General features: G+C 37.8%; 1 protein-coding gene across 1 annotated transcript in view; it reads left to right on the plus strand.

The window, feature by feature from the left end:
• Positions 1–16,360, plus strand: part of LOC118222801 (titin-like) — a 202,142-nt gene that overhangs the window by 57,002 nt on the left and 128,780 nt on the right. The window contains exons 47-80 of the mRNA XM_035408658.1: positions 22–303; positions 399–677; positions 768–1,055; positions 1,199–1,477; positions 1,584–1,865; positions 1,965–2,243; positions 2,336–2,614; positions 2,734–3,012; positions 3,113–3,400; positions 3,665–3,943; positions 4,040–4,321; positions 4,436–4,714; positions 4,812–5,090; positions 5,198–5,476; positions 5,577–5,864; positions 5,966–6,244; positions 6,507–6,788; positions 7,134–7,412; positions 7,515–7,796; positions 7,885–8,163; positions 8,253–8,540; positions 8,722–9,000; positions 9,110–9,388; positions 9,492–9,770; positions 9,889–10,176; positions 10,294–10,581; positions 10,758–11,048; positions 11,191–11,478; positions 12,741–12,857; positions 13,042–13,327; positions 13,444–13,627; positions 13,739–13,825; positions 14,826–15,093; positions 15,183–15,215. Of these exons, the coding sequence (XP_035264549.1) occupies positions 22–303; positions 399–677; positions 768–1,055; positions 1,199–1,477; positions 1,584–1,865; positions 1,965–2,243; positions 2,336–2,614; positions 2,734–3,012; positions 3,113–3,400; positions 3,665–3,943; positions 4,040–4,321; positions 4,436–4,714; positions 4,812–5,090; positions 5,198–5,476; positions 5,577–5,864; positions 5,966–6,244; positions 6,507–6,788; positions 7,134–7,412; positions 7,515–7,796; positions 7,885–8,163; positions 8,253–8,540; positions 8,722–9,000; positions 9,110–9,388; positions 9,492–9,770; positions 9,889–10,176; positions 10,294–10,581; positions 10,758–11,048; positions 11,191–11,478; positions 12,741–12,857; positions 13,042–13,327; positions 13,444–13,627; positions 13,739–13,825; positions 14,826–15,093; positions 15,183–15,215 (8,877 nt within the window). The remainder of the gene's footprint in view (positions 1–21; positions 304–398; positions 678–767; positions 1,056–1,198; positions 1,478–1,583; positions 1,866–1,964; positions 2,244–2,335; positions 2,615–2,733; positions 3,013–3,112; positions 3,401–3,664; positions 3,944–4,039; positions 4,322–4,435; positions 4,715–4,811; positions 5,091–5,197; positions 5,477–5,576; positions 5,865–5,965; positions 6,245–6,506; positions 6,789–7,133; positions 7,413–7,514; positions 7,797–7,884; positions 8,164–8,252; positions 8,541–8,721; positions 9,001–9,109; positions 9,389–9,491; positions 9,771–9,888; positions 10,177–10,293; positions 10,582–10,757; positions 11,049–11,190; positions 11,479–12,740; positions 12,858–13,041; positions 13,328–13,443; positions 13,628–13,738; positions 13,826–14,825; positions 15,094–15,182; positions 15,216–16,360) is intronic.

Raw genomic sequence — 16,360 nt, forward strand, 5'->3', positions numbered from 1 at the left:
TAATTTTTCTTTTTTGTGTAGAGCCTCCATTTTTCTCAAAGAAGATTGAAAACATTTCAGCAGTTTTGGGAAGTACAGTTAGGCTGCAGGGCACTCTTAAAGGATCAGCTCCAATCAAGGTCACGTGGATGAAGGATTCTGAAACATTGAGAGATGATGATCCAAATGTAACAATGGAATTTGAGAATAATATTGCTGTTCTATCAATAGCCACTGTCAACATCATCCATAGTGGTAAATACACTTGCCAGGCTGAAAATGAAGCTGGGAAACAGAAATGTGAAGCCACTTTATCTGTTCAAGGTTTGCTGATATTTTCAAACTTTTCAAAATGAATGAAAGTTCAGTCACTTGCAATCATCTTATTACATATCTGAAATGATTTGTTTCTGTTTTAGAACCAGCTCGAATAATAGAAAAGACAGCATCCATCAGTGTGACTGCAGGAGGTCCAGCATCTTTAGAGTGCACAGTTGCAGGAAGCCCAGAGCTTAAAGTGAAGTGGTTCCAAGATGGAAAGGAGATAACCGACACCCGGAAATATAAAATAACCTTTAAAAATAATGTGGCCATCTTGAAAATTCTTGCAGCAGAAAAGAGAGACGACTGTGAATATATGGTGGAAGTGGCCAATCGTGTTGGAAAAGACCAGTGCTCTTGCTCTGTCACTGTGCTAGGTTGGTGATTAATATCTTCAGTCTTTTGGTTGTTTGAATTATAGAGGTATTCTTAAAGGACTTCTATTTTTTTTTTTTGCTTCTGAACAGATCGAATTGTACCACCGTCATTCACAAAACTTCTTAAAAAAGTTGATGGAAGTGTTGGCTCCAATGTCAGTATGGAATGCAGGGTCACTGGGTCTCAGCCTGTGACTGTTTCTTGGTACAAGGATGATGCAGAAATCACAGCTGGTGCAAAATACAAAATGGAATTCACAGAAAGCACAGCAGCTTTGGAAATTAATCATTTACAAAAGTCTGATGCTGGAACATATACCTGCCGTGCAAAAAATGCAGCAGGAACTGGAGAGACCAGTGGAAATCTGTCTGTAAAAGGTTTGAAAATTAATATTAAATTTTTTTTCCCTTTTTTGGTTTATTTATAACACAGAGATACAGTACTGTTTTTTTTCATGTAGGCTTTTTTTTTCTATCTTGCGATTTTAAACATGTTTCCATTTTCTTTGAACAAAATACAGAGCCTCCAGCCTTCACAGTTACGCCTGACTCTCAAAATGTTATACCAGGAACAAAAGTGACTTTAAAGACTGCTTTCACTGGAACAGCCCCATTTACCATTAAGTGGTTCAAAGGGGACAAGGAAATATCCACCGGAGGAACGTGTTTTATCAAAAAAGATGCATCTACAAGTTTGTTGGAACTTCACTCAGTGAAACCCAAAGATTCTGATAATTACACTTGCCAAGTTACCAATGACGCTGGAAAAGTGACGTGCACCGCTGTCTTGTTTGTAAAAGGTGCATTTTCTTATTATATTACATATGCTTAGGAATCTCTTGTTATCATTAGTAGATTTATTTATGTTTGGCCTTTATATAACCATTGTAAAACCTATTCTTCTAGAACCTCCAAAGTTTGTGAAGAAGCTTGAGTCTTCAAAAATTTCACAGAAGGGAAGTCCTGTGTTTTTGGAATGCAATGTAACTGGCAGCCCTACAATCAAAATTAAGTGGTTCAAGAATGAGACTGAAATTCATTCTGGTAATAAGTACAAAATGGATTTCACAGACTCTGTAGCTACTTTGGAGATTTCAGCAAGCGTTGTTGATGATAGTGGGGAATACATTTGTGAGGCATCAAGTGAAGCAGGCATTGACCGGTGCAAAAGTGTGGTTTCAATCAAAGGTTAGTCATGATCATTACAAATTTTTATGTTTAGTATTTGCCTATTATGTATTTTATGAATTTGGAGGCAGGGTTTTAATTCATGTAATTCCTTTTTAGAACCGCCAATCTTTACGAAGGTTCTTGAATCCAAGGAAGTTGTGAAAGGATCTGATGTTGTGTTGGAGGGGAATATTTCAGGCTCACCTCAATTAGAAATTTCATGGTTTAAGGATTCTAAGCCAATCAGTAATGACAGAAAACACCAGATGAGTTTTCAGAATGATACAGTTTACCTCAAGATTCTGAAATGTGAAGCAGGAGATTTTGGAAAATACCAGTGCATAGTAGAAAATGAAGTTGGGAAATCTTCCTGTGATTGTGAAATGACAATGAAAGGTTAGTGACAAAAGCATAATTTTATTCGGAATATACATTCATTTTTATGAACTCTCCTTTGTAATATATTCCGAACATTTTCTTTTCATTAGAACCACCATCATTTGTTCAGAAGATAGAGAATGCAAGTTGCCTCGTTGGCAAGGAAATAACAATGGTTTGCATACTAAAAGGATCACTACCAATTACTGTGTCATGGATAAAAGATGACTATGAGGTTAAAGACGATGAAAATATAAGAATGTCCTATGAGGACAGAACTGCCAGACTGCATATAACAAACATTCAGATAAAACATAGTGGAAAGTACACTTGTCAGGCAAAGAACGAAGCTGGAAGTCAGAAATGCTCTGCTTCATTGGAAGTTAAAGGTTGGTTATGACACAATCTAATAATTTTAGTTTTTTTAAATGGAAGGAACAACTTAAACTCATGTATTTTGAAATGTAAAAGTATTTATTTATTCATTTTTGGATTTTGTCTGCCACAGAACCAGCAAACATTACCGAAAAAGCCAAGTCAATTAGTGTTACTGCTGGGGATCCTGCCACACTGGAATGCAGGTTCTCAGGAACCAAAGTTTTGAAAACCAAGTGGCTGAAAGATGGAAAGGAGCTCATATCAGGCCAGAAATATAAAGTGCACAGCACCAACAAGAGCTCCACTTTAAGGATTCTAGCTACAGATAAGAGTGACAGTGGAGAATACTCTTTTGAGGTCTCCAATGATGTTGGTAGCAGCACATGTGAAGCTGTTATTACTGTTCTAGGTCAGTATATCAGCATAGCATGCCTTTTAATTTCAATAACTTAAATTCAGCTAAGATATGTTTTGCATTATGTTCACCAAATACCTTTCTTTTATGGTAGATCAAATAATCAAACCAACTTTCACAAGGAAATTGAAACAGATGGACAGCGTTAAAGGATCATTTGCCCACCTAGAGTGTCTTATTTCTGGCTCCCTGCCCATAACTGTGCGCTGGTACAAAGACGATAAGGAGATAGTGGCAGACGAAAAACACAAATGCTCGTTTTTTGAAAATACGGCATTTTTGGAAATCACCAATCTTTCTAGTTCGGACAGTGGCAGCTATACCTGCATTGCTGAAAACAAAGCAGGAAGTGACCAGTGCTCTGGTGCATTACTTGTGAAAGGTTTGTGTTTACTTATTTATGCTGGACAAATTTACTTCCTAATTCATAATATGTGATATTGAAGCTTTTACGGTCTTGAAATGTGATAAAGGCCTATATAATTTAAATGGAAAGCCATTATGTGGTAAACCTGATAGTATTGTGGAATTATTAGCTTAGTATTTAATGTGTATTATGCAATATAAAGTAATGATATTTGCAGAAATGTTCATTAATGTCAGAGAACCATAACTGGACTAACCAGTATTCTTTTTCACCTGGTAGAACCACCGGCGATATTAGAAAGGCCGGAATCAATGGATGTCTTGCCTGGATCAAGAGTAAAATTAAGTGTACTAATAAGTGGCACTCCACCACTGAATATCAAGTGGTTTAAACACAACAAGGAGATTGTATCCAGCACTGACTGCTTGATTCAGAAGGATAACATTTCAAGTTCACTGGAACTCTTTTTTGCCAAGGCCTCAGACTCTGGAGATTACTCCTGTGAGATCACTAATGATGTTGGCTCTGAGGCCTGCAAAGCAGCGCTATTTGTGAAAGGTGTTTGTTGAACTTATTGTTTTCCATAAATCTGCATATACTATCACTATTAGATCCAAGTGTGGATATAATATACGTATGTGATTGTCTTTTTAGAACCTCCAAAATTCATCCGGAAGCCCGAGAAAGTAGCAGTGGTGAAACAAGGACAAAATAAGAAATTTGAATGCCAAGTTGTTGGAACTCCTGAAATTGATATCTATTGGTTCAGAGATGGAAATGAAATCAGTCCCAGTAACAAATATAAGATTTCCTTTGCTAATTCCATGGCAAGCTTGGAAGTACTTGGTGCTGATACTAAAGATACTGGAGTGTATTACTGTGAGGCACGCAATGATGCTGGCAGTGAGAGCTGCAGCATGGAATTGAAAGTGAAAGGTTAGTGAAAAGGGTTGGATGAAAAAATATGTAGAAATAATAAATACATTAAGACAATATTGTTTTAATGTAACATTGGGAATAGTAATGGTTTTATAATTCACCCTGTTTCAGAGCCCCCAGCCTTTGTAAAGGAACTGACACCCCTTGAAGTTGTAAATGGTTCTGATGCGCTATTTGAATGCCAAGTTACTGGTACTGCTCCATTTGAAATAACTTGGTTCAAGGATGCAAAGGAAATCAAGTCCAGTAAAAGACACAAAGTTTCATGGAATAATGATATTTTAAGTCTACAAATATTGAAATGTGAGGATTTAGATGTTGGCGAATATCAGTGCACTGTTGCAAATGAGGTTGGAAGTTGCTTTTGCAGGACTATGCTCCGTATGAAAGGTTAGTCATTTATACAGTGTGAAGTATTCACAAATAAAATGTGACTGTATAGTCCTTTTCTTGTCATTTAATTTGACTTTTACTTGTTTAATATTAGAACCACCATCGTTTGTAAAGAAGATCCAAAATGTTGCCACTGTGTTGGGAAAAGCGGCTGAATTTCAATGTGTTGTGAAGGGGTCGCCACCCCTTACTATTCAATGGCAGAAAGATGAAGAATGGATCATGGAGGATGCTAAAATTGAAAGGACTTTTGATGGCAATGTGGCTTCTTTGAGAATTGCAGTCTCTGAGGCCTGTCATACTGGGAGGTATACCTGTCAGGTCATGAATGAGGCTGGACAGGAGAAGAGCTTTGCAACTCTGCTGGTGCAAGGTTTGTCTTAGCCTAAGGGATCCCAAAGGTTGAGCTTAGTTTTGTTTACCAAGTATTGAATACTGGCCTTTAATTTTCTAAGTTTTTCCAATTTTATTCTATTTCAGAGCCGCCTCAAATTATTGAGAAGTCTGAAACATTAAATGTAACTGCTGGTGATCCAGTCAATATGGAGGTTAAGGTGTCAGGCACTCCTGAACTCAAAGTCAAGTGGCTAAGAAATGGAAAAGAGCTTGTGTCCAGCAGACAGCACAAACTCAGCTTTGTGAATCACTTGAGTTGTCTTAAGATTCAGTCTGCACAAATGAATGATGGTGGGGACTACACTTTTGAGGTCACCAATGATATTGGAGTCTCCAGTTGCAAGATTACATTAGTTGTCGTAGGTTAGTGCACATTCTTTTTATCCGTATGGAGATTTTTGCATGGTAATGTAGCTGATAGAGACCAATTGTTAACTTTTGCTGTTTTTGGTGTTCAATGCAGAACAAATTATTGCTCCATCCTTCCTCAAACCATTGGTGGAGAAGTGGGAAGTTCTGGGATCTTTTGTACGACTTGAAAGCAAAGTTTCTGGTTCTCTTCCAATGTCTGTGGAATGGAAAAAAGATGGAAATATCATTACTGGCAGAACAAAGCCTAAGCTTATACAGGAAGAAAACTCTGTAGCATTGGAGATTGAGCATTTGGAAAAAACGGATGCTGGGACGTACACTTGTAAACTATCAAACAAAGCGGGAAGTTGTGAGTGCAGTGCTGCACTGATGGTAAAAGGTCAGAAATTGTATCATCTACTTATTTGATTTTTTGAGATCATTACTTCACTCATCTTAGTTCACTGATTTTATTTTCTTTTCTTCTGAATGCATTTTTAGAGCCACCAAGCTTTGTGTCCGAACCAGAATCCCAGGCTGTTCTTCCTAAATCAACTGCACATTTTAAATGCATTTTAAAAGGAACACCCCCTTTTATCGTGAAGTGGTTCAAAGAAGATACTGAATTGGTAACCGGACCATCATGTTCGACTGGCATGGAAGGATCATCATGTTTTCTTGATCTTCATTCTTGTGGAACTTTTCAAAGTGGAATTTATTTTTGCCAAGTTAGCAATGATGCTGGTACTGCAAGATGTACTGCAAATTTATTGGTGAAAGGTTGGAATCTTATTATTTTTCTTATTCTTTTCACTCTTCATTCAATTGTTTCCATCCTTCCCTCTTTATGACTTGTTTGTGTATTTATTCATTTTTGCTGCTAATTTCTCTTTTTCAGGATCAGTTTGTTTTTACAATAAGTTTCAGCATGAAATTTGCTTTTTATCTCATCTTGGCAGTCTCGCATTACATATTTGGTCTTTTTTTTGTCTTCACACAGCTTAGATTCTGCATAGTAATTTGTTATGTTTGGGTTTTGCAGAACCTCCTGAATTTGTGCTGAAACTGCCACCCACAAAGTTTGTGAAGCGGTCTGATCCACTACGGCTTGAGTGCAAAGTAACTGGAACACCTCCACTTCAAATGTCTTGGTACAAAAATGACAATAGGCTCACAGAAGGTGACAACTACAGGATGTCATTTGTGAATTCACTGGCAGTCCTTGATGTTCGCACCACAAGATTTGAAGACAGTGGTGTCTACACCTGTGAAGCTCAAAATGACGCCGGGAGTATCAGCTGTAGTACCACACTCACAGTCAAAGGTAAGATGTTCAGACAGAGGACCACGGCATTTTTTAACACTTAACTGGTTATTTGTGTGGATGATTTGTGTACAATAACAGGTTTTGTTGTTTCTAAGTTCAGAAATTCAACTTCCTTGCATTTTTTTCTGAAATACAAATCTATCTTCAATAACTTTGAGGTAGAATTTAAAAATAGTACCTGTACTATAGTTGGTAAGTATGAATGTCTGCAGCATTAACTGAAAAATGTGGCTGATTGAACAAGTTTATTTTTCTAGCTTGAAAGTACTTGAAAGAGTCTTTGGGAAATAAGGAAAACTTTGCTTGCCTGTGTGTCTCTGATTAAGTGAATTCCTTTTTTAGAACCACCATCTTTCATCAAAGTGCCTACAACTGTGGAGGGGCTGAGAGGCAAGGACATCAGTATTAATTACGAGTTATCTGGTACCCCACCATTTGAGATAACTTGGTACAAAGACAACAAGCCTCTAAAGGAAAGCAGAAAGTACAAATTTGTGCAGGAGGGTGGCTCTGCTACTCTTCATATTCTCAGTTTGGATGCCACTGATCCTGGTGAATACCAGTGCAAAGCATCGAACCAAGTAGGAACTGATTCACGCTCTAGCACAGTTAAACTAAGAGGTAAATAAAATTCTCTTCTCAGTTTGAAGTATATCACAATTCACATTGACCGTTTAGATTTCAGATTACCCTTATTCATTACACTCTTTTCATACTGTGCAGAGCCACCTGCCTTTGTGAAGAAACTGGACAATTTGACAGCAATTTCTGGTGAAGAAGTAACTTTGACTGCAACTGTCAAAGGCTCCCAACCAATTTCTGTGTCTTGGGTGCAAGACAAAGATCATGTCCTCAGAGATGGTGATAATCGAAAAATTACCTTTGAGAACAACCAGGTCACTTTGAGAATCTTTAAAGCTGATGCAACATCCCCTGGCAAATACACTTGCCAACTTAAAAATGATGCTGGTGTGGTGGAGTCCATTGCTCATTTAACTATCCTAGGTTTGTAATTGATCCCAAATGAGGTCATTTTTTATTTATAGTTTTTCTTTGTTTTCTCAAAATTAATGTTTTCTTCCCTACTTTTCAGAGCCTGCTTCAATTGTGGATAAACCTGAGTCCTTCAGTGTCACTGCAGGTGATACTGCTGCGTTTGAATGCACAGTAGCTGGAACACCAGAGCTGAAGCCAAAATGGTTCAAAGATGGCGTAGAGTTGTCTTCTGGCCAAAAGTACAAGATTACTTTCTCTAAAATGATTTCCAGCCTAAAGGTTCTGTCAGCAGAGAAACGTGACACTGGCGAATACACTTTTGAGATTAAAAATGAGGTTGGCAAAGACGTCTGTAAAATGAACCTCACTGTCCAAGGTATGCGGTTATTCCTTGTTCTGTAATATAAAGATGGCTTTGTTTTCTTTCTGTCTTCTTATTCTTAATTTTACAATTTCTTTACACAGATAAAATCATACCTCCCACGTTTACACGGAAATTGAAGGACACTCAAGCAATTGTAGGTAAACCTGTTGAGATGGATTGCAAAGTTTCAGGTTCTTCTCCTTTCACTATCTCGTGGTATCATGATGGACAAGAGATCAGAAGTGGACCAAACCATGAAATTTCATTTACTGACAACACCTGCACCTTGAAAGTACCCACTCTAAAGCTTACAGACTCTGGGATGTACAAATGCAAAGCTGTAAACGAAGCTGGAGGAAATGAGACCAGTGCTTCTTTGATGGTGAAAGGTCAGTAAATATTCAAATTTCCAATTATAGTAATATCTTTCATGTACTGTGTTAAATAACTATATTTGAAAGTCCAGTATTCAGATTACAAGCTTGATTTCCTGACTACACTGCCGCCTTGATTGAATGCCTCTTATGTGGAGACTTTCTACTTTGCTGAAACTTTTTTGTCTCAATATAGAACCTCCATCTTTCATCACACAACTGCAACCTGTGAAAGCTCTACCTGGTACAAATGTTGTTTTTTCTGCAACGGTCAAGGGAAGTGCTCCACTTAAACTGAAATGGTTCAGAGGCAGTACAGAAATAATTTCTGGACGAGGCTGTGAAATTTCCTTACAGGGTAGTACTGCATCTCTGGAACTGTACAATATTAACAAATCTCATGCTGGAGAGTACACGTGCCAGATCATTAATGATGCTGGAAAGGAAAATTGTCCTGTCAACTTATTTGTGAAAGGTTGGTAAACATGATAAATCATGATAATTATTGAAACCAATCTTGTTTTTTGAGTTTATGCCATTGTTTCACCATCTCATTCAATATATGTCTACCTTGTTCTTTTTAGAACCTGCACACTTTGTGAAGAAACTGAGAGATTATGCTGTTGAAAAAGGAAAATTATTGTTGCTTGAATGCACATATTCTGGAAGCCCAGAAATACTTGTGAAATGGCTCAAGGATGGCCATGAGCTGTTTTCTTCTTATAAATATAATATCACAACCACAGAGAATTCCTGCATATTGGAGTGTCTTAACAGTGACAAAGATGATTGTGGAAAATACTCTTGTGAAGTTTCCAATGCAGCTGGAAGTGATACCTGTCATGCTCAAGTATCCATTTTAGGTTTGTTTCAACAAAGGATGTTTCTGTATGCATTAGTACAGTAAAATGAGATCCTTACGTTGATATAGAGTTTTATTCATTGATGCATTTTTTTCCATTTCAGAACCACCGCACTTTATTGAAAGCTTGGAACAAATGGAAGTAACAGCAGGGGATTCACTTTGTCTGAAATGTCTAATTGGAGGCACTCAAGAAATAAAAGTGTCTTGGTTTAAGGCTGACGGTAAACTACGATCCAGTGGTACATGCAAAATGGAATACATCAAAGGCACAGCCTGTTTGAAATTAAGCAAAGTTACCAAAACCGATGCTGGCGAATACACGTGTAAAGCTGAGAACAGCATAGGATCAGCCTCCACAAGCTGTCGCATAATGGTGCAAGGTAATTGTCTGTTTTCTTAAATTGTTTTCTTTGTAAGATAATGTTACTTCAGTGTACCGGGAAATTAAAAAAAAAAAAAATTATCCAATGTTTCATGCATCCAAATATTCTGTTTCAGATGCCAAAACACCACCATCTTTCACAAAGAAAATAACAAGTCTCCAGCAAACCCGAGGCCAACCTGTTATATTTGAGTGCCGTGTTGCAGGGTCCTCACCTGTGGAAGTTTCTTGGCTTAAAGATGGCAAATCTTTGAAATATGATGATGAATATTCAATGTCTTTTGATGACAACACTGCTGTTCTAAAAATTGCCAGAGGTGAAATGAGACACTCAGGGGAATACACTTGTGTAGCTACCAACAGTGTTGGGACAGCTTCGTGTCAAGCCAAGCTCACACTCCAAGGTAAGAGAGGTTTTCACCTCTATTAGAAATGTACTGTATGCTTACATCTCTTAGTTTCCTGTCAAGTGCGCTCATTCCTCAACAACAATTTGGCTCTTATTCCCATTTAACTTTCAGAGCCAAAATATCCTCCTGTTTTTGATAAAAAGCTGGCACCCTTTGAGGTTTCAGTGGGAGACAGTGTGGAACTTGAATGCCACATGACTGGAACTTTACCGATAAAAGTTGCATGGTCTAAAGATCACAAGGATATTCGCTCAGCCGGAAATTATAAAATCTCCTGTGTGGATAATACCCCACGTCTGACCATTTTGAAAGCCGATAAAGCGGACTCTGGCCAGTATTCTTGCCATGCTAGCAATGAAGTTGGGAAGGACTCTTGTACCACTGAAGTTTCTGTGAAAGGTATGTGCTTCATCTGCATGGCTCTTTTTTTGTTTCATGTCATTTTTAATCCAAAATTATGTGGTTTTATATTTCTTAATTTAGTGCACTTTTGTTGTGAATAAAACAAAGAAATATGCAAGTTTTTATCTGTTCTACCTTCTCTCACAATTGTTTTTCTCACAACTTATTTCCAGAGCGCAAAGTCCCACCCACATTCACCAAAAAGCCTTCTGAAACCATTGAAGACTCAGAGGGGAAGTTGGTGAAGCTTGAGGCACGCCTCTCTGGATCCCAGCCGATGAGTGTCAGCTGGTTCAAAGATAACAGTGAAGTCTATAGTTCTGACAATTATGAAACATCCTTCAAGAGTAATCTGGCTGTGCTGGTCATCAAAACGGCCAACCTCTCAGACCGCGGAATGTACACTTGCAAGGCTTCCAACGAAGCTGGGGCTACCTCCTGTCACGCATCAGTAGTCATCACAGGTATGTATGGTTGGTTTAACCTGTTCCTTTCTGTCTACTACACCATACTGTAGTTACATTTTGTTTATTTGTTTTATACTGTTTATAAAGTAAACATATAATGTTTATGATTCTAACTCCTATGATTCTGTCTTCCTACTAGAGCGCAAGGCAGCTCCAGTCTTTGATGATCCTCTCAAACCAGTGACGGTAAACGAAGGCGAGAAGCTACACCTGTCCTGCCATGTTCGTGGATCTCCACCGCTGAAGATCCAGTGGATGAAGGACAGGAAGGACATTAAATCTTCTGCTCAGACCAGGATTACCTTTATGGATGGCACTGCTACTTTGGAAATCTCCTCTGCTTCTAAAACAGATGCTGGTGACTATCTTTGCAAAGCTACCAATGACACTGGAAGTGAATTCTGCAAATCCAGAGTGACTATCAAAGGTACAGTTCTTCACTGTGGCATTTGTCTTTCTTTTCCTGTAGTTTGTACTTATTGTCAAGGGAATATTCCTTGTGGTATCTGTGTAGCACTCAACAGTTGCACAGGAGAGGCAAAAATATTACAAAATCACTGTCTGGTCAAAGTTGAGTTAATACCAGAATCGCATTCTAGAAGATCAAATCTGCTATTCACAGAGCTGCTGGGATTGCTAAAGTGTCCACAGTTCAAGTGTTTTAGATGTCACTGTTGTTTTAATTTGTATTGCCAGCCAGGCCTTATCGCCCAAGATCAGTGCCCAACCTCACTAATGCTCCTGTAGCTGAACAGATGCTAATCCCCACAACGATGTTCAAAAATCTAGTAGAAAGCCTTCCTAGATGAGTGGACGCTGTTATAGCAGCATGGGGGTCCAAGTCCATATTAATGCATAGTTTTGGAATTAAATGTTCAGCAAGCACATATGGGTGTGATGTTCCGGTGTCCACATACTTTTGGCCATGTAGTGTATTATCAAACCAAATAAAATTGGCATAAAATTATTTGCCCTGTGATTAAAGAAGCAAAAAGCTATTTAAAACCCATCTAGTGTCCACAAGGGAGAATTGTAATCTCAACCAAAGCATAACACCGCCTGGCTAGTTGCTCAGTTGGCTTTCCAATTGATCTCAAAGGTGTTGGATGAGGTTGAGGTCAGGGCTATGTGCAGGCCAGTCAAGTTCTTTCAGATCATTCTTGACTAAACCATTTCTCTATGTGGAGCTTCCTTTGTGCCTGGAGCCACTGTCATGCTGAAACAGGAAAGAGCTTTCCCAGAACTGTTGCGGAAGCACAAAATCATCTAGAATGTAATTGTATGCTGCAGCATTTTCCTTCATTGGATCTAAGGGGCCTAGCCCAAACTGTGAAAAACAGCCCCAGACCAAAGGGTGTCCTGATACTTTTGGTCATATCATGTATCTGTCTACATTAAAACGTTATATATAGCACCTTTGAAATGATTACATGCATTTAGAAATTCTTCAGAATTAAGGGAATTTAGTTGAAATATTTAAGGGAATTGAGCTGCTCTTGAGAGAACTGAATTGAGGAAATTGACATGAGGTGGAATATTATTTAGAATTATGCTTGTTGAATGTGTGTAAAATTTTAATTGCGGATTGGAATGGAAATGAGATTATTGGGAAAGAAAATAAATGGAAATTAGATTATTGGGAAAGAAAATTAATTGAGGAAATCTGTTTCTGAAATTTCAAAATTTCAGAAAAGGGGAGAGGGGCACCAGCAGCCACTGATGCAGCCCTAGCAGCTGCCAAACCTGCTATGAAACTGGACAACCTGTTCTTTGTTGAAGAGCCCAAGAATGTCCAGGTGTCAGAGAGTAAGTCCCAAACAGAGAAGTTATTTTAAATGATGATAAATAACTAACAGAATATACACGGTCATTTATAAGTGTACAGTATATCTGTGAATGTCACTCACTTTTAAATAAAATATTAATTGCTATAGTTTACAGTGTCTGAATATGTAATTTGTTCATTTTATTATTGCTGCCTTCATTTCAGAGAGCACCGCAACTTTCATTGCCAAAGTTGGGGGCGATCCCATTCCCAATGTGAAATGGATGAAGGGCAAGTGGAGGCAGATGACTCATGGTGGCCGAATCACAATTGAGCAGAAGGGGCAGGATGCTAAAATGGAGATTAGAGACGTGACTAAAACTGACTCTGGGCAATATAGATGTATTGCATCAAATAAGCATGGAGAAATTGAATGTAACACTGACTTGAATGTAAGTGAAAAGAAAGAAGTTGGGGCACTTGAGGGAGACCTCAGAGCTAAACTAAAAAAGTAAGTATCCTGTGAAGCATTTACTATAATTTATAGGTCACACTATTATTTTATACATCTTAAATTTATTAATCCCACAAGAAATGTATAATCTGTTTATCTTTATTTTTGTATAGGACTCCATCCAAACAGAAGAGCCCAGAACAAGAACAAGAAATTGACATTGTGGAGTTACTGAGGAACGTGGATCCTAAAGAGTATGAGAAATATGCACGCATGTATGGAATCACAGATTTCCGTGGACTTCTTCAAGCTATTGAGTTCCTGAAGAAGGAGAAAGCAGATGAAACTGGAAGACCGGTGAGGGAAATCCTAGTACTTTTAGCAATAGCAATCCTAGTCCTTTTATAAAAATAAAATTGAAATTATATCAAATGAAACTTTGTTTACTGAGAACTTTGTTTTAAACAGGAACTGGGAGAACATGGGAGAAGAGAATCTGATGAGGATTTGGACAAACTTGTATCTGACTTGCAAAAGAGGATGGAACAGACTGAGGTGCACATATACATTCATACATATATAAATGTATATACACACATGCATATATATATATATATATATATATATATATAGACAGACACAGGATTTTTTTTGTTTGCTTGTTTTCGCCTGCATGCTTATAGTACGTTACCGACTAGTTCCTTGCCCATCCCTCCCTCTTCCCCACTGAGCTTGCACTCTCGACCCCAATTCGCATTTTTTTTTTTAAATATGAAGTTGCCGGAGACAGGCGAAAACAGATGTTGCTGTTGTCTACACTTTAAAGGACCATGCCACTATTTTGGATGTTGAAGCCCATTTACTAAAATTTTCCTACTAACAATCACTAGGATTGCGAAGTCTTGTATGCTGAATTTCTTTAATTTTCTCCATGGGCTAATTTCTGGCGGGGAAACATTCTGTTGTGGTGATGTTGTGACTGACAGCAAAATGCAGAGAATTGAAAATTAAATGTTAAAAGTTATGTCCTCAAGCAATGGTGTGAGTAGATCTTCATACTGTATGAAAATGAATGGAAGCCAGTGGCTGCTTATTCGTGTAGCAGTGCACAAAGTAATGAGTTTCAGTCAACTATATACTATGTTTTTCTTCCCCTCATGATTGTAGCTATACAGATTCCTTCCGAATACAAATAATGAAGAAATTCGGAAGGAACAAATATTCATGTAAAACTCATTAATTGTGCTTTGCAGAATATTGTATTGTGTGTGTGTGTGATTAATATTTTGCAAGAAATTACAAAAGGTGTGCTTAATATATCTGCATATGACGTTTGCATTATCTTCACATCTTTACATTGTTGTTTGCATTATCTCTGTATGTATCTGCTCTGGGTTGCCAGCATGGAGTCACAATAAGATATTTGAAATATCTTGCCAAAAAGTGTTAAAGTGAATAAACGTGAAGAACCAAGCTTCGGAGGTTGAAAGAAAATATGTAGACCCTCCTTAAATAGTTATTTTTTTGAGTAACACAGGAATGTGCTTCATTGCAGCCTATCACTCTGGTTAAAGACATCACAGATCAAACTACTGTCACAAACAAGGAGGCGGTGTTTGAATGTGAAATCAAGATCAACTACCCTGAAATCAGTTTGTCCTGGTACAAGGGAACACAGAAGCTTGATGACAATGACAAGTATGAAATCAGAATTGTTGGTGATCGTCACCTGCTGAAGATTAAGCGCTGTCAGCGTGGAGACCAGGGAAATTACCGTGTCGTCTGTGGCCCGCACATTTCCAGTGCCAAACTGACAGTTGTTGGTAGGTGTCATTCTGTCTGCTTGTTTGTACCTAATTGACCTATCTTGACGTAAATATTACAGCACATTTTCCTTTCTGTTTTCTAACAGACACTGAGGCTGAAGAGCAGCTGAAGCCTGCTGGTAAGAAATACCAAATTTGTATGTTGTTTTGTCTGTTCCCTGTTGCTTTTGTGAAAAGGTGACAACTTAAAATGAGAGACTTTCATATCTTAGAGAAAATATGTTCTATGCTGAGGTAGATCAGGGACCAAGGACATTTCATGACTAGCATACTGCTGTCAAGACAGTGGCATTATGCTATCATGTACTAACCTCTTATCTTTACTCCAAATATTTGAAACTTTTAGACTTATAATTTTTTTTAAAATTTTGCAATCCAGTTTATTTATGGCAAGTTGGCCCATTGATTTTTCTTATTTGTAAAAATTTGGGAATCTTATCTTTCTTACATTTTACTGCATGTAATATACATTGAACACACCTTAATATATATTTCATTGTAAACAGTGAAACAATCATCTTGTAAATTCACTAAATTTTTATTGAGAGAAACTTGGGTCAATACAGTTCGGCTTCATGACTTGTAGACTATTCCATATTATATTGAAATTGCATTCTGAACTAATGTGGGAAATCACAGATGTCATCCACATTGTATTTTTAGACAAGCAAATCCATTTCACTAAGCACATCCAGAACGTTGTGGTGAACGAACAGCAGTCTGCGACCTTCAGATGCCAGGTGTCATCCGACAATGCATTCATTACCTGGTACAAAGACGCATGGGAACTCAAAGATAGCCCAAAGTACAACTTTAGAAGTGAAGGCCAGCAACACTTTATGACCATCCACAATGTTACCTCCGAAGATGAAGGTGTGTTGATGCAAATTATACAACAGCTATTTTCTTTACATTATATTCTTTGCAAAAAATCAATTTCTAAAATTTTGGGAAAAACCAGAAATCAACCATCTTCACTTACAATCTTTTAGGCATGTATTCAGTGGTTGCACGATTGGAGTCCAGGGGTGAAGTTAAAAGCACTGCTGAACTTTACCTGTCTGATAAAGGTTGGTACTATTATACACTAGCCAATTTTGTGTACTACGTTTAGTACTTCTGGGTCAGCCAGGACAAATTTTGCTTCTTTCACAGACAGTAATATAGGAAGGACTGCACATGGTAAATAAGTTATTTTCCAGGAGTGAAAGTAGTCCCCCTAGTGATAATGAACTGAATTGCTATTCAGTTTATATAAACCTAT

The sequence above is a fragment of the Anguilla anguilla genome, chromosome 3 (assembly GCF_013347855.1).
Source record: "Anguilla anguilla isolate fAngAng1 chromosome 3, fAngAng1.pri, whole genome shotgun sequence".
In the NCBI taxonomy this organism is placed as follows: Eukaryota; Metazoa; Chordata; class Actinopteri; order Anguilliformes; family Anguillidae; genus Anguilla; species Anguilla anguilla.